General features: G+C 43.3%; 2 protein-coding genes across 5 annotated transcripts in view; one reads left to right on the top strand and one right to left on the bottom strand.

The window, feature by feature from the left end:
* Window positions 1-3,441: 3,441 nt before the first annotated feature.
* PLA2G7 (phospholipase A2 group VII) overlaps window positions 3,442-26,140 on the bottom strand; it is a 43,747-nt gene continuing 21,048 nt past the window's right edge. For 2 of the 4 annotated variants that reach the window (XM_038395515.2, XM_038395514.2), the window contains exons 2-12: window positions 17,117-17,254; window positions 14,619-14,743; window positions 11,711-11,861; window positions 10,925-11,018; window positions 9,997-10,065; window positions 9,194-9,341; window positions 7,637-7,750; window positions 7,292-7,383; window positions 6,641-6,811; window positions 4,544-4,692; window positions 3,442-4,016 (exon numbers count right to left, since the gene is read on the bottom strand). In XM_038395515.2, coding sequence (XP_038251443.1) covers window positions 3,904-4,016; window positions 4,544-4,692; window positions 6,641-6,811; window positions 7,292-7,383; window positions 7,637-7,750; window positions 9,194-9,341; window positions 9,997-10,065; window positions 10,925-11,018; window positions 11,711-11,861; window positions 14,619-14,743; window positions 17,117-17,207 — 1,317 coding nt within the window. In that variant the 5' untranslated portion in view covers window positions 17,208-17,254 and the 3' untranslated portion in view covers window positions 3,442-3,903. Of the gene's footprint in view, window positions 4,017-4,543; window positions 4,693-6,640; window positions 6,812-7,291; window positions 7,384-7,636; window positions 7,751-9,193; window positions 9,342-9,996; window positions 10,066-10,924; window positions 11,019-11,710; window positions 11,862-14,618; window positions 14,744-15,560; window positions 16,316-17,116; window positions 17,255-26,140 lie in introns of those variants that run through there. The other 2 variants (XM_043510147.1, XM_038395517.2) reach the window with 2 other exon arrangements.
* Window positions 22,155-23,631, top strand: IMP3 (IMP U3 small nucleolar ribonucleoprotein 3). Its single transcript, XM_043510148.1, has 2 exons — window positions 22,155-22,896; window positions 22,929-23,631. The coding sequence occupies exon 1, from the start codon at window positions 22,246-22,248 to the stop codon at window positions 22,801-22,803; it is 558 nt and encodes a 185-aa protein (XP_043366083.1). The 5' UTR covers window positions 22,155-22,245; the 3' UTR covers window positions 22,804-22,896; window positions 22,929-23,631.

Below are 26,140 nucleotides of genomic sequence, written 5' to 3' on the forward strand. Positions count from 1 at the left end.
CTGCAGGAAGCTCTGCACTCCCTCTTGCTGCATGCCCCTATCACTCATCCCACGTGCATCCAGACTCCCCATACTTAGAATCCCCCCACACAGTCCCCTGCACTCAAACGCCCACCCTGCTGATCCTCAGCCCCTGCATCTAGAACCTTCCTGCACCTGAACCTCCCTCTCCCCCCACCAAGCCTCACTCCCCACACCTGCACCCTGCTATCAAGGTCCTCCCCTCTGCATCCAGACCCCCACTCCACTGCGCCCAACCAGCTGCACGCAGGCCTCCACCACACTAAGTCCCACTCCCCCAGCATCCCCTGCAGGTTCCCTTTCCCCTTGCACTCAGAACCCCTCAATGAGCCCCTGTGTATCCAGATCCCCCACCAAACAACCCACACCCAGATTGCCCCGCACAGAACCCTCTCACCCTGCACCTGGATCCCCTTGCACTAAACCCCTCCACACTTGTATCCTGCCGGGCTGAGCCTGCTTGCCCCACACCTGGATCGGGGGCCAGCATTGAGCATGTGTGAGAGACTGTCCCTCTCGCTTAGTATCTTGGTGCACCTGGCATGGATGGACAGGGCTCTGGGGTGTTTATCGGGCAGGCCTTGGCCCCTGCACTGTCAGAGTTGGGTCAGCCTCACTGCCAAGTCCATGTTGGAGATGGGGGGGGGGGGAATGCAGGGTGATCTTCCATGTCTGTGCAGCCAGTGGACACTGCTCCCCACTGCCAGGCTGGAGCCACCATGCTTGTTTATTGAAAAAATAAGCAGAATTTTAAAATTCTGTGCACAGAATTTTTAACTTTTTGGTGCAGAATTTCCTCAGGAGTCCATCTAGCTCAGTATCCTCTTCCAACAGTGGCTGGTGCCAGATGCTGCAGAGGGAGTGAACAGAACAGGGCAATTTGAGTGATTCACCCCCCATTATCCAGTTCCAACATCTGGCACTGTTCTAAACGTTTCCAAACGCTGGAAATGCGTATGCAAAAGTACTGACTTGCTTGTTCTCACTTACAAGTAGGAACAAAACCTTCAAACAGAATTGTAAGCACAGTGAGTAAAATAAACTTTTTCTGTTGCATATATGGAAATTGCTATGGAATAGAGCAAGTTTCATTAGATATTACCATTTTCTCTTAAAGGCAAAGGCTGCTGCCATGCTATGAGTAATATGTCAGAATTCTCACAAGATTTGTAAGATTAAGAATAAAACATGTTTTGTGCCATAATCAGGTAAGGTAGATTCTCCACAAAGCTCTAGGATTTTTCCATGCAATTGTGATTTAGGAACACAAGTCCCATTGACAGCCAGTGAGACTTGTTCCTTAAATACCATGGAAAATCCCACTTGTCACATTTTGTTTGTTTGAATCTCTTTGGTAAATCTTTATGCTGTTGGTAACGGGGCTTATTCTACAGTATGTTAATCAATTCTTAAAAATGGACCTGGAGGGAGGTGGTTTTAATGAAAAAAAAATACTGCTAAATGTATTTCCAAAACTTCATTGCAGGATCTTACAAATGCTAATTCTGCTCTTACAAAATTAAATTGTTGCACTTTATATAAACATTAGAATTAAATGAACTATGGTTAAAGGGGGCAACATTTCGCAAGGTTTATTTTTAAGATTAGGAGTCTTATTAAACTCTTCTTGAAAGTTGACTTAATTTTGCTCCACCTGTAGACAAAACAAGATCTGAGGACCGTGGCTTTGTCCACCAATCTCTCAATGTTGATAATTACTTATGGAGATAGCTTCTTCTGAAGATCAGAGCTGCACAGCTGCTTCTAAATGGTCTATCAAATGCTTTGCCATGCCTACTGTCTCCCCTAGACACGGCAAGTAGCAACACTGGTAATAGCATAAGCAGCATAAGGCTGCTAGTTGTGAGAATGCCTAAGGCTATGTCTACACTACCACTTTTGTCAGTAAAACTTTTGTCTCTCAGAGATGTGGGGGAAAAAAACACACCCCTGACAAACATGAGTTTCACCGGCAAATGTGCTGTGGACAGTGCTATGTCAGCAGGAGAAATTCTCCTGCTCACATAGCTAATGCTGCTTTGTTGGGGGTGGTTTAATTATGCCAGCAAGAGCGCTCTCCAGAACAGTGATTCTATGGGCGGGGAGGAGGTGTTTATTTGGGGGGAGTTAAAAGGGAGAGCTCCTGAGTTCTAACAGACCCAAAATGACCCCTTGTGGGGAAGTAAGCACAATTTTAAGTTGGAGATAATGTAGCTTAGAATGTAGTTTAAAAATAAACTTTTCTATTTCCCTTGTTCAGCAAATTCCAGATCAAGAGCTTGTCTATTGTTGAAAACATAGATTTGTATTGCAATGGTGCACACAATGTCAGAAAACTGCAACTGTCCTGGAACTAGGCTACAGTTTGCTTACATCATGTTAAAAAAACATCCCTAAATGTAATAGTGCATGTCACAATATGTTGAGATGGCATTTGTACAAAGCAGGTAAATGTATTTAAAGACAAAAGAATTACTCTTAAAAATGAAGACTTCATTGCCTTGAGAGTTCAATTTTCTCTCCAGTATTAGCCTCCTCCCCAACTGATGATTACAAAGCAGGCAAAAGCTGGATGGAGAAGGTGCAAAATCCCATTGACTTTTAGGGGACTTGTGCTCCTGTGTCACTTGGGTTGGATTTTCCAAAGCACTTAATGCTCCCTGTGCTTTGTAATCTTGACAAGAAATTCTATTAGTCTTCCATTGTCTGGCATTGAGGGAAAACATTTCAGCTAATTTGTTTGCAGTTTTAGTTTCCTAGAGCATGGCAGGAATGCTTAAGCATGTGCAGTGTGGCTTCTAAAAACCAGAATCAGTTATTAACTACTAAATATACCATATGTGGCACCTACAATCCAAACTGGTTTGAATTTTAGGAGGCAGGACTGTGCTTGAAGTCCCTAGATCCCAACCTGTCCTTGCAATTTTGGTTCTGGGTTAAATCCAAAACTAGAAGGAGCCTTCTTTCAGTTTGCAGTTCACATGGAACTGAAACTGAAACTTCACAAGAAGAGCCAAACTTCCAGAAATCTTACAGGAACTCTCCCAAGAACAACTGCTTTCAAGAGGTTTCAGAGTAGAAGCCGCGTTAGTCTGTATCCGCAAAAAGAAACTATTTGTGGCACCTTAGAGACTAACAAATTTATTTGAGCATAGGCTTTCATGAGCTACAGCTCACTTCATCGAATTCATGCAGTGGAAAATACAGTGGGGAGATTTTATATACAGAGAAAACATGAAACAATGGGTGTTACCATACACACTGTATGCTCTCAAGAGGCTTCCAGCGGTGCTGGTGGCCGGGTGGAAACAGATTTTACAAAATATCTCTATTTGGGATCAGACTCTTAAGAAACTGAATCAGGGCTTCCCATTTGATATTCTTGAAATCAGGCTAACTTAGGTCTAGTAATTTTTTTTCCCCCTCAATACTTTACAGCTGGAGGGCTCAAAGCATCTGATACACTGGTTAGGTATTGTCTTCATGTTAAAGATGGAGATGCTGAAAAGCAGAGAAGATAAACATTTTGCCCAAACTCTTGCCAGAATGAAAGTCTCCTGATGTAAACACTAGGCAACAAGGCTTCTTTCCTAATTTAGAGCCAGACATCCATCTAATAACTGATTTAATATTTAATTCGTAGAAAGCAAAAGTTTTACAGTATTTTCAATAACAAGTTTATAGGCTGGTATGAATTTAAACCCCTGCCAACTCTTTTATTAGCGTGCAATGAGACTGCCTCACAGTCACCTGTCTTGATAAGTCAGAACAAAAAATACGCTGGAGCTGTGGGAAGTAGCTGGCCAGCAATACTAGATTTTTAAGTAAGATCTTGTTGAAGACTTAATACCGTGCACACTAAAGCACTGTTTATCAGTTTCTTCATTCTAGTGATTCAGGCTGAGTTGAGGGTAGATCAATGTTGGTTCCAGGAATGACATTATGGCCTTCGCCATCTACGAGAGCGTTCCACTGATCAAAACCTTTCTCCAGACCTGTGAAACATGGAAGCAAAACAAATGTGACCAAAAACGACGACTGTCTGAAGGAGACAAATGCAAAAATTATTAAAATCAAACTACCAGATGATGAGCTAATTACTTGCCAATTTCATCTTTTAAATCAAACTGGTTTGAAAGATGTTGGAACAAAATAAAGTATGAAGTGGGGAAACTTTAAACTATTTACACATCCCATAAATTAGAAATTAATAAAATGAAGAAAATTTAAATGCTCCTAATTTGAGGCACTTTAACCCGATCTTGCAGCTGGGAGAAACTTTTTACCGTCAAGTTACAAACCCAGAGAAAAGAGTCAACTGTCAAAGTATTCACACATTTTCAGCAAGAGGCTGGTCAGCAGGTACTGAGATAATTCACATTTTATTTTTTGTCCTATAGAAAATAGCGGGTTAGTTTGAGGGGCTGCATAGGAATAAAGAGTTGATTAACTCTTATTCATATCGGTCTTAATGGTCACCTGAGCCTTTTAAACAAAACTACTTTTTAATACTGCTACTTACCTAAATGTTTCTGCAAGAAGGCTAATGAAGCTTTGTTGCTAATATCTATAGCTATGTTTGGGTCTATTTCTCCCTTTAATTTGAAAATCTTTCCAACAAATGTACCAGCCAGGAAGGTAAAATCTGGAAAACTCTGATGTACTGATCCCCTGTAAACAGAAAAGAGACAGTTTTAAATAAGTTCACAGGAAGGCAGTTTTGCAATAAAAGGTAATGCATGTAAATCAAGTAATTTGCAAAGATAATCATGGATTATATACTTAATTGGGATAGGAGACTTGTATTCATCTATTGCTACTGCTGCTTCAGGGCTTGTCCATACTCTGTTATTTGGGAATAGCTTTTGTGTGTTAAATTCAAAGCCTGCCTTAATTGGAATAGCTTTCAAGTGTAGAAAAACCCTAAGGGTAAATTCTGTGTTGAGGTACATGTCTACATTACCAGCCTTGAAGTAAAGGACTGCAGTTTTGTGTACGAATCTGAGATCCTTAGGGCAGCAATAATCCTCTGCCCCTCACAGCTCTTGCCCAGTTGGTTGCGATGTGTTGTCTAGTGGATCCAAATAATCATATTAACTGGATCTGCTCCCCAAAGCCTCCAAATGCCCCTTGAAGGACCCTTGAAACTGTTAATAGAGTCATAGAATCATAGAATATCAGGGTTGGAAGGGACCCCAGAAGGTCATCTAGTCCAACCCCCAAGTCACAGATTTCTGAACCAGAAGGGATCATGGGATCATCCAATCTGACCTCCAGTATAACATAGGCCATAGAACTTCCTCTGCAAAATTCCTAGAGCATATCTTTAGAAAAAACATCCAATTTTGATTTAAATGCTAGTGATGGAGTATCCATGGCCTGGAGTAAATTGTTCCAATGATTAATTACCCTTGTTGAAAATGTATGCCTTATTTCCAGTCCAAATTTGTCTAGGTTCAACTTTCAGTCACTGGATCATGTTGTACCTTTCTCTGCTGGACTGAAGATCCCTTTATCAAATATTTGTTCCACATGTAGATACTTATAGACTGTGATCAAGTTACCTCTTAACCTTTGTTAAGTTAAATAGATTGAGCTCCTTGAGTAGTGGTGGGCAACTTGCGGCCCACAGCTGCATGCAGCCCATCAGGGTAAGATGATTGCGGGCCGCGAGACATTTTGCAGACATTGACCATCTGCAGGCATGGGCCCCCTGCAGCTCCTAGTGGCCATGTTCACTGTTCACGGCCAATGAGAGCTGCAGGGGGCCGTGCCTATGTACAGTCAACATCTGCAAAATGTCTCGCAGCCTGCAATTAGCTTACCCTGATGGGCCACAGGTTGCCCACCACTGTCCTTGAGCCTATCACTATAAAGCATGTTTTCTAATCTAATCAATCTTGTGCTCTTCTCTGAACCTTCTCCAGTTTATCAACATCCTTGTTCTCTGTGTCACTGAAGAAATACACACCCCTTGTATGGGCTTCTTATATTTTTCACCACTCCATCACCTTCAAGGCCATCTATGCCAGTGAATGGGTCAGGTATTTCTCTTAAGTACTGGCTACAGAGGTGTTCTCTGCTTAGGAGAGGTGAAGACCTCAAAAAGGACTTTTTTTTATGGCCTTGGGCAAGTCACATGGCCCAGCTCAACAGAAGTATTTAAGCACCTAACTTCAATTGAAAGGATTTGTGAGTAGGCTGGGGTATGCAGATCCACTGGTCACAAATTCCACCTGGGTGTTGCACAATGGGCTCCAGTTGCTACTCTAGCCCCCATTCTCACAACCAGGTTACACAGATACTATGGTGATGGGCACAGCATAAGAACCTGAATACAATAGAATAGATATCTTGCATCTTTGATTGGAAGTCTGTATTGATTTGGTCCACAAAGCCCTTTGCTATGATGCCAGATTTGTATATGAAGAGATTTGAAAACGAAAATGCCTTGCATGGTAAATACTTCTGATGAGGTTGTAATAACTGGCACTGCTAGATTCCTACAGGTAAACCACCAACTCTCGTTAGAAGCCTGTAATTTTCCTCCTTTAGATTTTACAAGCAAAGAATCCAGTCTCTAGAGAAGAAAACAGGACTATAGTATTGTAATACTTACTTGATAGTGATCATTTTTCTTTCTGTGCCAGCAGAGTAAAGTTTCTTTATCTTTAAAACATTTGAAGCCCACTGGAATTTTTCTGAGTTGATAAACAACAATGGCTGGTGGACCCTGGTATAAACTTCATCATCTAGAGGAAGCATCCATACATCCAGGGCAATGCCACACCTGCAAAAAAGGAGCTATGCGATCATATCACTGACACATAATGGTTCACAGGGTGGCCTCAGTATGCTTTGAGTTACAGTGTACATGGATAAATAGGCTATAAGAATTCCTGAAGGGATAGCATGCTTTCATTGAAGACTGGAAATCCATTTGGTATTGTGCGGAGCAGGCTGATGTTCCACTCAGTCCTGTCCCTGGCCCCGTGAAGCTCTGGCAGAGACACTTCCACAGGGTACCAAGGAATGAGGAAGCATGTGAGTCTGTTTCAGATGTTCTGGCTCCCCAGAGCTCACAGAAGCAGGGGTAAGTAAGGGAAAAATTGTCCCTAGTAAGCAAAGCCGTTTTCTTTACAATTGCTGTAATCATTACAGTTAGTACTAGTTAAATGAGATCTCAGCATAGCCAAGAAAAGCAAAAAGCTTAAATGCAGTTCGATGCTATCCCAAAGCCTGGGACTTGCCTTTGCTTTATGATACTTACTTGAATCTAGCTTCTTTGCTAAGAGCCTCAATGGCTGTGGCAGCACCAAAAGAGTGTCCCATCACAGCTATTTTGTCACTATCAATAGAACCCTGTAAAAGAAATCAAGATGCTGTAAGGAACGTTCCTTTCCCAACTTTTAGTCATTACGGCATATCTATTTTAAAAGCTAGAGACTACTAGAATGGAAACAGAACGATAGCAGCTATAAAAACACAGCTTCAGGATCACATGAGATGAAACGGTTATACAACTAATATGGTTGGTTGATGTGGGGATCACAGAAAGAGAAAACAGATGGGCAGTCAGGCTATTATTAAAAGGAGTCTAGTTTTCTTCACTCACCTTTAAAAGAGTCCAATCGAAGTTTAAAGGTAGTACATTCACTACATGTTTTCCAGAATTAATATCAAGAATGAGATCAAGAGCTTTGATACACTCCTCTGTTCTCTGCTGCAACTAGGCATAGATAAAAAAACAACAATTATCCTTCTGGACAGAAAAAACAAGCTGCCAGGCATTCAGTTAAAACTCTTAGAAAAAAACCTTAGAAACATCTAGGGCTTCAAGTCATTGAGATTACGCTCATGTTCAAAGATAAGCACTTTGCAGAACTGGAGCTTGAATCCATAAATAGAAAAAAATGAAAGGAGCTGTACCAGTTTAAACCAGCAGAGAATTTGGCCCTGAGGTGGCAGTGGCCTTGAGCTCACTCTGCACAAGAGTGAATTTAGCCCCATGAGAGCAACTCCCATGGACTCAGTACTTTTCAGGAGCAGGCTTGTAAGGACTTGGATGAAAGATGTATTTAAAACTTGGTTGGTCCAGATGATCCCTTGTCTCTCTTGTGGGGTTCGCCTGAATGAGCTATCGTGTTACAGTACAACTTGCCCTGTCTATACTGAAGCTTTAAAGTGTATCAATATGCTGTTTGTCTTCATCTAGACAAGCCCTCAGTGGGAACCCGTCGGAGTTTTATAAACCCTTCTTGTTTTATATACGCATTACCTAATGAGGGTTGTGAGATGTTTTTGTATTCCTTTTGATTTTTATAATTTACCAAACAAGAAAAATAATCTCTTTCTTTCTTTCTTTCTTTCTTTGGAACCAGCTTTCTATGTGAGGGTGAAATTCGCCCCACTGCGTATGGCCAGCATGAGGCCTATGTGCCACTGGAATCGTTATGAATCCCTGAAAGAAACACCTGCTGAGCTCCACCAGAGAGATCATTCCAACGGGCAATAACTTGGCAGGTTATTCCCAATGTTTCTCTAACTGGCGTGAATTTAGGCTCACAAATAGGATATTGGATGTATATATGAGAGGTTGTTGCCTCATTGGTGTGCACATTGTCACCAGAGACTCACTAAGGACCTCATCCAAAGCCTATTGAAGTCAATGGAAAGACCTCTACTGACTTAAGTGGGGATTGGAACACAAGAGAAAAACTGCTGGCATGCTTCTGCGGCCAGCTCCACACTTGGAAGGCTGTGTGGGTATAACTATATGGGTATACGATACCTGTTAAGCACTCCTAGTGTGGAGACAGCTTATGTCAGCAAAGCTGCTCTTTTGCTGGGATAGCTTATTCGAGGCCTCCCTCCTTCCCCCACCTCTGAGCAAAATAAGCTATACTGCCAAAAGCACAGTTGTGCTGGTATAACCACATCTATGTTAGGCGCTTTTGCCAGTTCAGCTATGTCGGTCACAAATCATACCTCATCACACTCCTCAGCAACATAGCTATGCTGGTAAAAGTCTGTAGTGTAGACCTGGCCTGAGGTAGGAAGTCTGATGGGTTAATGGCCTGGCAAATATGTCAGCTTTAATCTATCCCTTGGCACCTATTGGGTGCTAGATTGCATCTTCCTCATTTGTTAGATCAGCATTCACAACACATACCTGTTGGTGGCGTAAAGGAAATTCCTGTTCACCTTGGTTTAGTTTTCTGTAGAAGATCCATTCCTCTTCCGGATTTTCTGTAGCCCCTTCTCGTGCTTCAGAAACAGGATTCTCTTTACAGTAATAAGTCGCAGAAGAGGATTTATCTCTATAATACAGAAAAAAAGTTACTTCTGAAGGATAGTTCACACTCATGCCAACAGTACTCAACTCACATGGACTTCAGGGGTGAAATCGTGACTCTAATTAAGTTAATGAGACTAGTGCCACTGATTTCAATGGGGCTAGGATTTCACCCCCTATCAAGAAAGACTGGCTCTTGGCACCAAGAAAATAACTAGAGCAGCATTATAATTGAATTTATATAATAAAATCTAAATGAAAAGAAAACAGACCTTGTTTTGCCAGAATCTAATATTAAACAGCCACAAATAGTGCATTTAAAAAGAATTACATGGACTACTGCCAACTCCCCTCGTCAAAGAATTCAAGTAACTTGCTCTTTGTTTAGATTGAGAGTTGAGCTATGGGACTTACATGGGTTTTGAAGAAAATTAATACTATTTTAGTCTTTTAAAATAAATCTAAGTTATACTGTACAATAAACACGACATTTTTTTTGCATCTTTTAGACTAAAGACGTTGCTGAGAAAAATGATCTCTCCCAGTCAAATAAGTGTTTTTCAAATTTAAAAAGGTCTCAGATTTTGCACACAGCACCTTGCAAGATCAAATAAGCATAGGACTTTGTGAAATAATTGTTCGCCTCTTCTAACCCAAAAAAGCAGATGTACTATACATACCTGTGCTCCACAGCAGCAACTATAAAACCCTGAGACGCCATCTCAATGCAGATAGCAGAATATATAGTCCTGAAATCAAAATAATACACTGCTTAAATACACATAGTTTCAATACCTTGCTGCTGAAATAAAAATAGGCCATACTTGTACTACACCTAATTTAATATTTTACATTGTAGATCAATGCCTCCTTTCTTTCTCAGGTTTTTATGTGATTTTTATGTGGAAGTATGTACAACATTTTCAAAGTCCCACATTAATAATAATTACTAGCTCTGATATGGTGCTTTCATGCATAGAACTCAAAGTGCTTGAGAAAGGAGATGGAGAAACTGAGGCCCAGGGCAGGGAAGTGACTTGCCTAAGGTCACCCAGCAGGCCAGTGGCTCAGCCAGGAATCCCTTCGAGGTCTCTTGAGTCCCAGTCCAGTGCTCTGTCCACTAAGCCATACAGCCTCTCTATCTTTATATCAACACCCATTTTGAAGAGGATTTTTTGAGGAAGAGAAATTAATGATTATATATAATAATACCATGTGCACAATACTTTACATCTTCAAAGTGCTTTACAAACCTTAAATAATTGATTCTCGCAACACTCCTAAGAAGCAAGTATTTTCAAATAGGGAAACATATAAGTAAACCAAAATTGGAGCAGGCCCTCAGTTTTTATAAATTGGCATTTATTTCCATGGAGATATACTACTTTACACCAGCTGAGGATCTGGCCCATTGTTTTTAAAACCAGTTTTAGCTAATGCTGTGATGAATCCAACACAACTTTACTGGAATATGTTCAAAACCATTCTCAAGAACTGTCAACTTCCTGGGCTAAATTCCTCCCTGGCATAACTCCACTGGGCGCAGTGGAGTTACACTGGAGAGTCACTTGTCCCCATGTGGTCTGAGGCCACAAACTGCAGCATTACCGGAAAGCTCCAAGTCCATGGGAAAAAATAATGAGGGGATATTTCTCTCCAGACTTGAAAGCAGCATTCCATTTTGCAGGACATGTCACTGTGCCTAGTTAAAACAGATATCTGCAGTTAGTGTGACTTCTCATGTAACCACTTCTTTGAGACACATTCTGATACCCTCCCTTACCTTGAGTAGCTGCTTTACTCCTCAGCTTGTCCCACTGATTTCAATTAGATTATTTGAGTGAGATACACACGGAGAATAAGAGTAAAGGCCTTAGTTCATATTCTGCACTAAAAAGCCTGATCCTACAGACACTTATTACCCGGCAAAGGGTGAAATTGCCCCCATACAGAGAGCCAGCATAAGGCCTATCTCCCACTTAAATTCTGTAGGGGAAGATTTTCAAGGGCACAAAGGCAGTTAGGCATCCAACTCCTACTGACTTTCAATCAGAGCTGGGCACCTAGCCTCCCCTTTGTGCCTTCAAAAAGATTCCCTACAGGGCTTAAGTGATGGCCCTTTGCTCAAGGATGAATTTTACCCATGAATATGAATGGGATGAATATTCCCAGACACCCATGACAGTGATATTTGGGCACATGGTGCAGTGAAACATACAGTCACAGTCACCTGAATGTTCCTGCCCCATAGGAAGAGGAGGAGAAACAGTTCTGCAAAGGAAATTCCCTTGAGCTCCTGCAGTATTAACACATTCCTCACATAGAGGGACCGTTACTAAACTGACAATAGCACACGTCTCACGGGTAAGGCAATTAGAAATAAACTCATCTTACCAACATAGTACTGCATAAGTGTTTCTCCTAACATCCGGTTCACATTGAGGAAGTCTGAAAGTCCGCGATAATATTCCTTCCTGGGGATCCACTTGGTTTCTTCACTACTTGTGCCATTTTGTGAAGGATAATACAGACGAAAGAAGCTTCCCTGTGATTGAATCAGAAAAAGAAATAAGATTTTCTCACTGAAGCTGCTAAAGAATAAAAATATTTTTACCTAAGAGTTTAACATGTTAAAATGATACCACAAGGTGTAAGAGAGAGTCCAACGAGAAAATTAACAATAAAGGCTCAGCTTTGATTGCCACCAAATGTTACTGTATTTTTCATACCTGGAAACCAAACAGACATGCTCTCTGGCATCCAGCTAAAGTTAAATAACATTCCCTCCCAGGCTAAATTACCATTACAGCATTATTTCAAAATGTACAGTGCAAACTCTTTATTAACTTTAGAGCATTTGCTGCCTCCATTCTCTTATTTCTCCTTCTTCCCTATTCTCTTCCTATTTTCTCCTGCATCATATTTCTTCAGACTTGTTCAGAGCCTGCATTTCCCTCAGACTTGTTTCAGGCAATATGTTCCAGCAGATAGGGCTCAGACTGAGAGTCAGGAGATCTGACCTTTATACACAGCTTAGGCACTGACTTGCTGTGTGCCCATTACTCCTCTGTGCCTCAGTTTCTATGTCTATACTGAGGACAGTGATACTTACCCTCTTTGTAAAGCATTTTGATAGCTACAGATGAAAGTTGCATAAATACAAAATATTACCATTAATAATTTTCTATAGTGTTTCTTCTTTGTTAAGTTTCAGATTATTTTTCCCTCCAAATCAATCTCTTTCAAGATGTTTTCATATCTGCTGTGGTCTCTGTTCCCCTATGCATTTTTTTATTAATAGTATTTTCTCTCTCTCAAACTCTTACCACTGTTCTCTCTCTCCTCTCAATTTCCTTCCTTTGGGGTCCTTTCTTTTCTTGTGAACCATGTACGCCATTGGGTATGTTTTTTCAATAGAATGTTTCTTCTGCAAGGACCACAGGGTGGGACTATGTACAAGTAATTTAATGTAATAAAGAAGGTGTCCGTCAGATAAAAAGTATGTACAGTTTGCATTCTTGCTCTTTACAACAAAAGTGACTTTGGAGCACACTATTCAAAATCGCTCTCTGATTATATTGTGTTTTGGTGAATTAACTGTAGGAGTGCATGCAGAATGCCCCTAAACAACAGGGCAAGATGGCTGTTAAGAACAATACTTATTTTAAACTGGTCTTTTAAAAACAGTGTCAGGTTGCCTGAATATTAAGTTTCTGATCTATTACCCAATGCACATGAAGAGCTTACCTGATTAATCTTCTCTCTATTTACAAATCACACTGTAATGAATGATCATTTCTGACAAAGGCTTATTTAGGAACAGATTGCAAATCCCTGACAATGATGAGGAGTTACTCACCTGAACAGTCCCTATTGCATTACTCAGGTGAATAACTGGTTACCAGTGTGAGTAAATTTCATAATCTAGACTTTAGAGAATGTTAATAATCCAGATCACTTACCTAATAAAGGCATGAAAACTAATTTGAAGCAGTTAAACTCTACCATGTGAACTACCCAATCATTATGTAATTTAGGCACACAATAAATCCTTATACAATTCATAGACAAAAATACCCAAATGATCCCTACTTACCACAATCACTACAAGCAAATTCCACCATACTAGCTTTGCTTGGAGTTTAAAAATGCCATGACAATGCTACAGGAACTACCAACAACAAAGGGCAAGAGTGTTTTAGTAGAAAAATTGTGAGGCTATTGTATCTGAAAATGCAAATCAGCATTGAATAGGCTGAATGGACTGCAGGCCCAATAACTGCTTATAACTTTATCTGCATTTTTGGGAACTTGAGAGATGTAATTGCTTGGTTCTGTTATGGTTCTACACCAATTCTGAAGGCAGTAATTTTTCTTTTTAAATGGGTACAAATTCCATAATTGTTACTTTTTAACACACAGCAGAAATGCTATACATCATCCCTCATTTGCCATGCTAGGGGGACTTTTCTGATGGGGACAGCTGCAGTCATGAGAGACCTTGGTGGTGGGTCTCCATTGGAGCTAAGTTGTCAGGAAGGATGGGGGCAGGTGCCAGGAACCCAGAGGTATGAGGGCTCTGGGTGAATGGTCTTGCATATCTTCCAGGCTCAGGGGCAGGACCTCTGGCTCATTCCATGGGGTGGCAAACCACGTTTCTCACCTTCACTACAGCACATGGAACAATGAGGAAGAGTTTTCCTGCCCCATTCCAAAGAATTCACTATGGTGAGCTGTGAATTCAGTTGGAGTTTGGTGTCTAAATACCTTTGAGTATCTTGGCTAAGGAGCATTGCTTTAACTAGGAAAGCAGGATCAGGCTCTTAAATTGTATTTAGAGATGGGTCCAAGCTACAAAGCTTATATTTAGATAAGGATTCAGTTCTGAACTTCTCCAAAGTTTTGGAGGTTAAATGATGGTGTATATATACAGACATTTTTGCCTGCCAACTTCTGTTTATAAAATCTATATCCTAGTATCTGACAAAATTGACTGATTTACAGTATATTCCTGTCATTACAGCCTTACACTTCTAGCGATACCTGTGCCACAGTAGCCATCCTCTATCATTACTCTTACAGAATTAATTCATATGAAACATTTTGTTCACAAAAAGTAAAATGCCTGGAGGCTTAAGCAGGCTTTGTCCTGCCCCTCTGCCCGGGTGAATTTCCACCTATCAGAACCAGAGGAACTTTTCATTTAATTAATACCTAGTAGTATGACGAAGGCTGCAATGTTGGACTTGTGACTTATGTCAAAATAAAGTAGGAAGTGACAGAAAGGTTTTGGCTATCATACCTGAATCGTGTGATCAGTCATCAGGTCCGTGCAGCCAACAGAGTAAGGCCCCTTCCCCTCAGGGATTCTATAAAACTTTGCAGAGCTCATGCTCCCCAGTTCCTTCTGTGCATTAACAGACAAGCCTGGGGGGAAAAAACAGAACATGAGACTCATACCTGCTGAAAAGGACATAAGGACATTAAAGATTCAGGACTTTGAGATCCAGGGCTGAGCTGACATTCAGGGTGATGAGAAATAGGCACAGGATTCATAGATTTTAAAGCCAGAAAGGGCCATTATGATCTCCTGTGTACCACAGGGCATAGAATTTCACCTGGGCAAGCCACAGACAGCTGGGTGGGAATGATGAGGGGAGGAGATAAGAGAGCCAGGGGCAGGGGTTACCAGAGTGACATGGGGACTAGGAAGCTGGCAGAAACCTGGGATTGCTGGGGGGATGAGCAGTGATATTCGGCCAGGAGCAATGTTCGATGGGGCAGTGTTAGGAGATCCTGGAGCAGCTTGCATGGAGGAGCTTGGTTCAGCCTCCCCCCTTCTACCACTGGTTTCAGAGTAGCATCCGTGTTAGTCTGTATTCGCAAAAAAAAAAAAGGAGTACTTGTGGCATCCGATGAAGTGAGCTGTAGCTCACGAAAGCTTATGTTCAAATAAATTTGTTAGTCTCTAAGGTGCCACAAGTACTCCTTTTCATTCTACCACTGTTACCTTAAAGCTGCCCCACACTCTGCCTTGTCTGCATTAATCTTCTCCACACTGCCCTGTCCCCTTTCAGCTCCTGCTTCATTCTGATCCCCATGCTTCCCCCAACCTTTCCACCCAACACCCATGCTGTCCTCGGCCTATCCCCTGAGACTGTCCCCCTCCTCTGAGTTGGCTTCCCACTTATCTCCTCCCCCAGCCACTCCTCCTCCTCCTGACTCCCTTGCCAACTGGAACCACCTCCTCCTTCCAGCGGCTCCATAATGGTTTGCATCCTGCTGGGGAGCAGGAAAAGCAAGGGAGATGCAGCTTGGGGGTCTGCAATTCTTTCACCATAGCTGTCCCTGGTGGCCAGGGGGAGAAACTCCAGCAGAATCCTTGCAGACTGCTTGATGTGTGACTTGCCAGCAGGACTGCGATCTGCATGACCGGTCTTCTGAATGTGTGCATGTCTCATGTGATATCAGACACGCTACAGCCCAGCCTTCAGCAAAGCCCTGAGGGAGGAGAGTGGTAGTAACATAGCCTACTCTTCCTCTAGATCAATCTTTCTAAGGTGCATAATAATTAGTTGACACAGATAGCACCAGTTGGTACAGTCAGTAGCATTTATAACTCACATTGGGATCCACTGGAAAAATTACTTTGAATGATATCCATTACACTACCAGGGCCAGCCTATTGCTTTTCACCACTGTTTGGCAGAAGTTTCATAGTCACATATAAATAAAAACAGACCAATTACCTTATTCTAATTCACAGGCAGAGTATATGTGCATACTGTAAAACCCCATGGAAATGCATGCCTGTGATCAGTGGCTGCTTTGCAAACCTCTGCATTTTGCCTCCTGTTAAAAGGCTCAAAGGCTAATTGGCCTAGAATTAGGAAATTTTCCTCCTTCGTATTGGAGGATTGCACGGCTCATTTGTGTGAAATTGGATGAATGAAGAGACAGCACAAAGTAAGCCTGATTTTTAAAACTGTGAAGTGTCCACAATTTCCAGTCCTCTGGAATGCTTGATAATGGCATACCCAGCTGAGAAAATGGAACTGGATCAGTGTTTCAGATCATGTTCAGAACTGATGGATATTTCAGGATCAAGAAGAATGTTAAATGTATCTACAGTTATTGTAAGGATGGGCTAATTTTTGGGTCAAGTGTGATAACAATAAAATAATAATACTTTGCAGTTCTATGATGACCTCCATCCTAGGGTCTCAAAGTGCTTTACAAACAGTAATGAACTGAGCTTTAGACCATCCTTACTGGGCCAGATTCTCTATTGCCTTGGCCCTTTTGTAGTCATTTACGTTATGTAAAGGGAGAAACAGCAGGGTTAAAATGCTAGCAGTCTCTTTGCATAGGTGTAGATGATGCCATAAAATGCAAGGCAATAAAGAATCATCTCCATTTCACACATGGGGAAACTGAGGCACAGAGCGGTTAAGTGACCTGTCCAAGGTTACACAAACAGTCTGTGCTAGAGATGGGACTACAAATGAGATCTTCTATCTCCCAGTCCTGTGTTATCGCCACAAGATCATTATTCCTCATAAAATAATGTCCCATTAAATACCCAAAGGCACCAATGGGCCCCAATTCTGCAGCGGCTGCTTGCACGAAACTTCATGCATGGAGGAGTTACTGAATGGGGTGCATAGTGAACTGGTAGTCTGCACATAAATTAAGAGCTTTGAGGTAACGTGCAAAATCACATTTCTCCCCCTTTTTTTGTTTTTTGTTAGTCTCCTACAAATTAATGATAGCTGCAACACTGAAGGATACATTTCTTACCTGCTAATTTAATTTCTCCCAATTTCCCTATGCTAGTCCAGAGCAACCAGTAACGGAAACGGAAAAGTAAATGAAACTTTGAAGATTGCATCTTCTATTCGCGCACTTCTATTCACGAACGTCTTTCAGCTTCATGATCTTTGTCAAAGCAAATAATTTAAAACCATATAAGCAACAAATATTCAAAAGCAATGTAGTTTTTGTTTTCCTTTTAAGGGCGGCATCTGGATTAGCAAAAGATTGGGAGCCTCGTTCCGTGTCCTTGGCCATTCAATCCTTGCTGAGTCTCCCAAGAGAGCCAATTGTGGGGGCTGTTTTTTTTTTGTGATGTGAATTCCTGTTTCACTACAACCTAGACTAAGAGCATCAGCTCTTTTCACACAGCACCCCCACCACAGAGCCATCAGATCATAATTACATTGACTGGTCATTACAGCGCACATTCTGTGCTGTGCCTTACGGGAGCCCATAGAGGTGAGGTAAAGGCAACTATATGCCCCTTTCATGCCTCCTGGATTCTGGGATAAGTTGGGGCCCAATCAGTCTAGAGCATAATTTAAAGCAGTTCCTGGGCAGATTTTTACAGTAGCTTCCCAATGCCCCCTGTTGGTAGGCTTGGCAGAATTCAGCTTTTATTTTTTTATAATTTCAACAGATAATATCAATGTTTATCAGAACATAAGACTGGCCACACTGCGTCAGTCCAATGGTCCATCTAGCCCAGTATCCTGTCTTCCGACAGTGGCCAATGCCAGGTGCTTCACAGGAATGAACAGAACAGGTACTCATCAACTGATCCACCCCGTTGCCCATTCCCAACTTCTGGCAAACGGAGGCTAAGGACACCATCATAAATTCTTAAATATTTTTAAGAATATTTAATTTTCATTGATTTAAATCTCCACAGTTGTGCAAAATGATGGGTTCTCAGGTTTTTTTATTTTAATCTATTTAAATTTTCATAGCTGTGAGACAGTATGGATGGGTGGTCCAGACAATAGTTATTGAATGACAGCAGATGTTCACATTCAAAAAGTTAAAGCTTTATAATATTTAAAACACCAATAGTCAATGTCACATGTAAAAATATACAATGTAAATATCATTAAATCAAACACTAATACGTTCCCAAGCAGCATTTTTCTTACTTTGCCTATCTGGAAATTTTGGTTATTATTAGTGGAAATATCTTTTTATCTGTTTCTGTGTGTGTGATGAAATCGATGTTTACCAATAAAAATCTAATCCTTCCAAGCCCAGAACAGCTGCAGCAGAGAATACCTCAGCCACACACTTTTCCTCCCACATCACCGCTCTTCTGGGCCCTATACCGAGCCCCTACAATGACAGCTGCAAGAGGGAAAAGCCTGTTTTGCTGTCCCTTCACCTCTTTGAGAATCCCCCTGTGCTGGGGGAATCTAGTTGTTTTCTAGACCTTGTGGTCACTGCAACTAAAAATCCACTGAGTCTCAGAGCCCACGTCAGCTGACTTGAGCTCACGTGGCTTGGGCTGCAAGGTTGAAAAATTGCAGCATAGACATTCAAAGTCAGACTGGAACCTGGGCTCTGAGATCCTCCCCTCTCACAAAATCTCAGAACTCAGGCTCCAGCCCAAGCCCAGATTTCTACACTGCAATTTTATAGCCCTGCAGCCTGAGCCCTGTGAGCCTGAATCAGCTGACCTGGACCAACTGCGGCCATGCCACGTCTTTCATTGCAGTGTAGGCATACCCTTAGGGTACATCTTCACAATAGTGAGTCTCAGAGCCTAGGTCAACTGACTGGGCGCAGTTAAACTGGGTGCAGTTAAAAATTGTGGTGATAAAGTTCAGGCTCAGGCTGGAACCCAGGCTCTGAACCTCTGCGAGGGGGAGGAAGCATCTTGGAGCCCTGACTTCATTCCATCTACAGCTATTTTAGTTTCGCAAGCTCCAGTCAGTTGACCTGGGCTCTGAGACTCACTGTCACAGGGTGGGAGGGGTTTCTGTGTAGATGAACCCTTTTGTGTGTAAGGAGTGATGTAAAGAGACTGCAGAGCTGCTGAGAATCAGGGCCATAATCTGAATCCGAAGTGACTGAATCCTCATCTACTCTAGAAAATTAGAGTGGTAGCCAAGTAGAGTTCTATCCCACGAAAGCTTATGCCCAAATAAATGTGTTAGTCTCTAAGGTGCCACAAGGACTCCACATTGTTTTCACTGATACAGACTAGAAAATTAGTTCAGCATAACTATGCAGCCCAGGCATGTGAAAAATCCACACCCCTGAGCAGTGTAGTTAAGCTGACCTGAGTCCCTGTGTTGATACCACTAGGTCAATCGAAGAATTCTTCCATCCACCTAACTACCGCTGCCCAGGAAGGTGGATTACCTATATCGACGGGAGAATCTCTCCCATCAGCATAGGTAGTATTTACACTGAAGCACTACATCAGCACAACTGTGCTGTTGTAGTGTTTTAAGTGTAGACAAGCCCTTATTTTCCAGTTAGCTTGCAGCCACAGCCTACAAATGATTGTGATTTTATGCCAAAAATGACAGTGAAAGAAAATACTGTTAAGTGATAAAGACACTAGTTAAGGAGTCAGGGCACCTGGGTTCTCTTCCTAGCTCTGCAACAGATTTGCTATGCAACCTTGAGCAAGTCACTAGGGCTCAGGTCTGCAAAGGTATATAAGAACCTAAATACTTTGAGGATCTGAACCCAGTTCAGCAAGATATTTAAATATATTTCTAACTTCAAGCATCATTGACTTTGATGGGACTACTCAAAACTGAAAGTTAAATATGTGCTTACTTAAGTACCCTGCTGAATTGGGTCCTTAATCTCTCCAGTCTCAGGTTGAGTCTACACTAGAAAATTAGGTCTGCATAGCTACATTAATTGGGAGCGTGAAAAATCCACTCCCCTGAGTGGGGTAGTTAAGCTGACCTAAATCCCCATGCAGACAGCACTAGGTCAATGGAACAATTCTTGGGGAGGTGGATTATCTACACCAACGGGTGAACGCCTCCTGTCGGCATAGGTAGTGTCTACACCGAAAGGCTACAGCAATGCTGCTGTGCCACTGTAGCGTTTTAAGAATAGACAAGCCCTCAGTCCCGTCTGAAAAACGGGAATAATACTTCCCTAGCTCACAGGGGTGTGTGAGGCTTTGTTCATTATTTGTAAAGTTGTGTAAGAGCCTTGTATGAAAAGCATGACAGCAGCACAAAGTCTGTTCTCTCATAGACATTGAGACCTTTTAAACTGTTATACTTAAGATTCAGTGAATAGGCTACTTGAATCACAAAAGACATACATACCCCTAAACAGAAAAGGAAGCAGGGTAGCAAAAAATAAACCAGGATAGGCTGATTGCAATATTCAAGAAGTTATTTGTGCCAAACAAATATCATTCAGAAAACTGAAACCCAACCTTAGTGAAGACACTTGTATTTTGAATCTCTTAAATTTTTTTGGTTAAGAAATGCTTTTTTCTGCTTGAATTTTTTTAAATGTTTCTCGATACCACACTAGCTGAACGGTGGGTCCTGTAACTTGCTCTGACCTTGCAAAAGAACAAGGGGGGTTTGATAGCTGCTTCCAACTACCTGAGAGGGGGCTCCAAAGAGGATGGATCTAGATTGTTCTCAGTGGTAGCAGATGACAGAATGAGGAGCAATGGTCTCAAGTTGCAGTGGGGGAGATTTAGGTTGGATATTAGGAAAAACTTTTTCACTAGGAGGGTGATGAAGCACTGGAATGGGTTACCTAGGGAGGTGGGTTTCAGAGTAGCAGCTGTGTTAGTCTGTATTCGCAAAAAGAAAAGGAGGACTTGTGGCACCTTAGAGACTAACAAATTTATTTGAGCGTCAGCTTTCGTGAACTACAGCTCACTTCATCGGTTGCATTTGGTGGAAAATACAGAGGGGAGATATACACACACAGAGAACATGAAACAATGGGTTTTATCATACACACTGTAAGGAGAAAGAAAAGGAGGACTTGTGGCACCTTAGAGACTAACAAATTTATTAGAGCATAAGCTTTCGTGAGCTACAGTGCACTTCATCGGATGCATCCGATGAAGTGAGCTGTAGCTCACGAAAGCTTATGCTCTAATAAATTTGCAAAAAGAAAAGGAGTACTTGTGGCACCTTAGAGACTAACAAATTTATTATTTATTCATCTAATAAATTTGTTAGTCTCTAAGGTGCCACAAGTCCTCCTTTTCTTTTTGCGAATACAGACTAACACGGCTGCTACTCTGAAAACTGTAAGGAGAGTGATCACTTAAGATGAGCCATCACTTAGCCGTCATCAGGGAGGTGGTGGAACCTCCTTCCTTTGAGGTTTTTAAGGCCCGGCTTGACAAAGCCCTGGCTGGGATGATTTAGTTGGGGATTGGCCCTACTTCGAGCAGGGGGCTGGACTAGATGAGTCCTGAGGTCCCTTCCAGCCCTGCTATTCTATGATTCTATGAAAACACCCCATGTTCTTTTCGCCGCGTTGTCAGGCTGGCGGCGGCGCCTTTTGCCTTTAACACGCAATTGTCTAAACTCGGAGGGCTCCAGAGATGCTGTCCCTGGGCTCCCCAAGGGCTCTGGGGACCTGAGCTCAGGCTGAGAGGCTTAGAAAGTAACCACGGCTCAGGCCCTAACACAGGTTACAGGCCAGCAGCCCCGCTCCCCCCCCCCCGGCCTCCCAGCCCCTCTGTATCCCATCACGCACCACTGCCCGGTCCGCCACCTTCCCCCCCTCCCCCCTCAAAAGACGCGGCTGGTCTTCTGGCCAATGAGAGCGAAGGGCAGCGGGCTTCCGCCGCCAGCACCGCGAGGCGGAAGTTCCGGTTCCTCCCCCCCCCCCCCCGTCCGCGGCTGCGACTGCGCCTGCGTCCTTCTCCTACTTGCACGCGACAAAGCAGCTCCCGCGTGCCGGCCTCAGACCCGCCGGCAGCTCCCGCACCGGCCTCGCCGCCCCCCCCCCCGCGCGGCAGCTCCCGCAGCGGCCTCGCCGCCCCCCCCCCCCCCCGCGCGGCAGCTCCCGCACCGGCCTCGCCGCCCCCCCCCGCGCGGCAGCTCCCGCACCGGCCTCGCCGCCCCCCCCCCGCGCGGCAGCTCCCGCAGCGGCCTCTCCCCCGCGGCAGGATGGTGCGGAAGCTGAAGTTCCACGAGCAGAAGCTGCTGAAGCGGCTGGACCTGGTGAGCTGGGAGGCGGCCTCGGGGAACCTGGCCGAGCTGCGGGTGCTGCGGCGCTACCGCCTGCAGCGCCGCGAGGACTACACCCGCTACAACCAGCTCAGCCGGGCCGTGCGGGAGCTGGCGCGCCGCATCCGCGACCTGGGCGAGGCCGACGCCGCCTTCCGGGCCCGCTGCACCGCCGCGCTGCTGGAGAAGCTCTACGGGCTGGGGCTGGTGAGCTCCAAGCACTCGCTGGAGCAGTGCGAGCGGGTCTCGGCCAGCGCCTTCTGCCGCCGCCGCCTGCCCTGCCTGCTGCTCCGGCTCCGCATGGCCCAGAAGCTGCGCGACGCCATCACCTTCATCGAGCAGGGACACGTGCGGGTGGGGCCCGAGGTGGTGACCGACCCCGCCTGCCTGGTGACCCGGGCCATGGAGGATTTCATCACCTGGACCGATTCCTCCCGCATCCGCCAGCACGTGCTGAACTACAACCAGGAGAGGGATGACTTCGACCTGGCCTGCTAGGGGAGCAGGGGCCCCGGGGTGCGGCCCTGCTGCCTAATTCACCCCATCAGCCTGGGAAGAGACTCTGGACCCAGATATGCTGCTCCTCAGTGCCACTGGGAGTGGGGCTTGACCTGCATGTGCTGCCCTGGCCCAGTTGTTCTGTGTACCACCTCCCCCTGCAAAGGGATTCCTGGTTCAGATGGATAGTATCAGACAAGGCCCACCTCCTCTGTGAAGAGATTCATAGCCTATATGGACTGAGCCCCAGTACCACCCCCCTCCTCTGCAAAGGGGCTGTTGGCTCAGTTGTGCCACCATGCCTGCTTCCTACCACACCTCCCTGTGAAGGGACTCCTGGCTCAGATGGGCTGAGCCCAATACCAACCCACTTCCTGTAGGAAGGGACTTCTGGCCAGATGGGCTACTAAGCAGACGTCATAAGTCACTCTTCCCCAAGCCTCTGTCTCCTCTGTGACACTGTACCCTCCTGCTGCAAAGACCATTAGCAGAACAGGCAGAACGGTGTTGTTCTGTTGTCCCCATTAGAGGGCCATCTAGAAGGAACTAATAAACAAATGCTCTCCTGGCCGGGAAAACAAGATAGAGGGAAACTGAAGATTTAAATTTTGTTGCTCGGATGTGGTGTTGGAAGAGATACAGGTTTTATACTTGTCAAAGGGTTTCTCTCTCACAATAATCACTCTTTCAAAAAATCAATCAATAGGGATAGTTCTGTTTTCAGAATTCAACTTCACTAGTTATGTTAACATTGTAATCAGCAGCAATACCTAAAATAGTCCTCATGATTTTCTCATGTTTAATAAAACTGAAATTACTTTTCTTAGAGCATTCATTTGATTTCTTTAAAGCAAGAGGTGAGCTGTCTTCCCTGTAGTCCTTTTTTTTTAATTTTTTTTTCTCCTGCCCTAAAGTAATAAAATTGAATGCTATTGTTTCACTTTTGACCTGGAACAGGCACTTAACCAATAATTTAAACCAAACTAAATTTTAAATGGTTCATTATTAATTTTTCTGTGGATTTTCAGGCACTTGGCCTAGGTATGTTCTGTCTTCATCATGGTCACAAGTGTATTTCCTGTTGTCTTTATTGTTGATGTTTTGCTGCATAGTATCTATTACATCTTGTGGATTTATTGTTTGTGGTAGTGCTATTTATATGCTAGGCATTTTGCCCTAAGGAGCTCAGAAAGTTAAATCTTCTCTTAGATAGGTGAAGGCCTTTTCTATACTGAAGAGTTTTGCTGGTATAGCTGTGTTGGTTAGCAGTGTGGAAGAAAAAAAATCGGACATAACTATGCAGACAAACAAGGGCTTTTGTTGGTATAGCTTATTTTGTTTGGGTAACTGGTAGGAACTGGCCTTGTTACTAGGAAGTAGAAATAAACCAGCAGATCTTTTCTAGTGTGGATAAGGCCTTAAACTGAATAACGTGCATGCTTGTGACCTAAGGCACTTGCATGTCCATTACTGTAGTGACTGGGTATCTTTATTTATCCTCAGCTCTGCAGCAAGGTGGGAGAAGTATGAGCATACACGTTTTATGGAAGGGAAACTGAGGCACAGAAGGACTACGGGTCTTTCCTGTCTTCACACAGAAGTCTGTTACAGAGCAGGGAATTGGACCCAGGAGGCCTGAGTTCTAGGCTAGTGCTTCAGGACTGCCCCATGTCGCCGCTCACATATTATCACTTGCAATACAAGTTTCACACATGGATCATGGGATTAGAGTGGAATACTGGCAACACAGTGCTATCGCTGTTCTAGAACTTGAGTTGCAATTCAATACTGGTGTGGTTGGAAAGTTGAGTTTAGGCTTCTGCTGAGGGGGTTAATGCATCAGTAGATGGTGAGGGAATCCAGCTGAACAAAAGCGTACTTTAAAAGTAGGTGGCAGAGTGAATACCGCTCCCACTTTACCAAGTTGAAACTAGTGAATTTCAAACTGAGTTAAAAATATCTTCACTTCGCTCTCCCTGACAATTTTTGTGGCTTATAACCTTAAATAGCTTAAAGACTAAAGGAAATCATAAAGTTGTCTTCAGTACATGCTGTTAAATCCACAACATGAAACTGACACGGGAATTATATTTTCCTTTTATCTTATCAAACAGTAGCACAGGTAGGTGCTACTGTGTATTTTTGTTTTGTTTTTAAAGCTGCTGTCCCTTTAATGATAAAAGGGGGAGTTATTAGATGAGAAATACTATATATATTTTAGTAGCATGGATGTAACTATATTTTTCTGCCAACCCGAGTGTAAGTCATTCATAATTTTCAGAAAATCTTATCTAGGATGGTACTAATACCTATTTTTAAGAGAATAAACCCGAAACAAACTGAGAAGTGCTTTGAAAATCTTAAACCTAACCATGTGAAAAAGAGGTGAGTGGGTAGTTGCCCAGGAAAACTTTGGGTCACTAATACTTTATGCCATGAAGGAATTTTAAACTTTTCCTCTACTGAAGTAGCTATTCTTCCGTGATGCTGGTATACTGGTGGCATGGAGTTTGAGGAAAAGGAGCAAAGCATGTAAAGCAATGACTAAATAGCAAGGTTGTGATCTGTTTTTTGCCTACCAAGCAGGCAAGGAGACGGTGTATGGCAATGGACTAATGATATGACCTCCTTATCTCTGGACAGCAATAACATGCTAAAATGCTGTTAGTTTCATGGCTGTGTGCTCTCCTGATGTTATACAGTGATGTGGTGCCAGGACTCTGACATAGAGGAAAACCTCTCCCAGTTTTGCTGTCTTAACCCTTTGAAAATTAGCTGCTCTCTGTACGTCACACAGGGTCTAGCTAACTAATGTCCTGGGTTTCTTGCTGCTGATGTGGGGTTGTTTAGATAGGGAGGAACTGGGTCTGGTTTCATGCGTGCTCTAAGTCCCTTTCTCCCACCTGCTACCACTTCTGTTTTAAGGAACCTTCCACATTTTACCCTCACTGTCACGCATTGTCCCCTTCTGCTTCAGGTTCAGGAGCCTGCTGCCAACTGGGGAGTTGGTATGCACTGCTATTATAGAGCATGCACAGCACATGTGAGCTCCTCAACAGGACTGTAGGCAGGAGAGGCATCTCCTCAGGAAGGAGGACGTAAGGGCCCTTTGCCAAGGAGAAGAGGGACACAGCCCAAAATCCCTCAGGCCCAACTGGTGAGGATGAACACATGCTTATTGTCCATATGGGTTAAGCCATAAGTAGACTTAAAAAAAATGAAAAACCAACCCTCCATAACTTATAGTAAAGATTAACTGGTGACTGAAGAGAAGTTTGACTTTAGAAGCACTATGAGTTGAAAGAAGAAAAGCAGTACTTGTGGCACCTTAGAGACT

Source organism: Dermochelys coriacea, chromosome 3 (genome assembly GCF_009764565.3).
Source record: "Dermochelys coriacea isolate rDerCor1 chromosome 3, rDerCor1.pri.v4, whole genome shotgun sequence".
NCBI classification, from domain to species: domain Eukaryota; kingdom Metazoa; phylum Chordata; order Testudines; family Dermochelyidae; genus Dermochelys; species Dermochelys coriacea.

What these genes read in the sequence shown, in the direction of transcription:
- IMP3 (XM_043510148.1), top strand. Translation starts at nt 22,246, where the DNA reads ATGGTGCGGAAGCTGAAGTTCCACGAGCAGAAGCTGCTGAAGCGGCTG.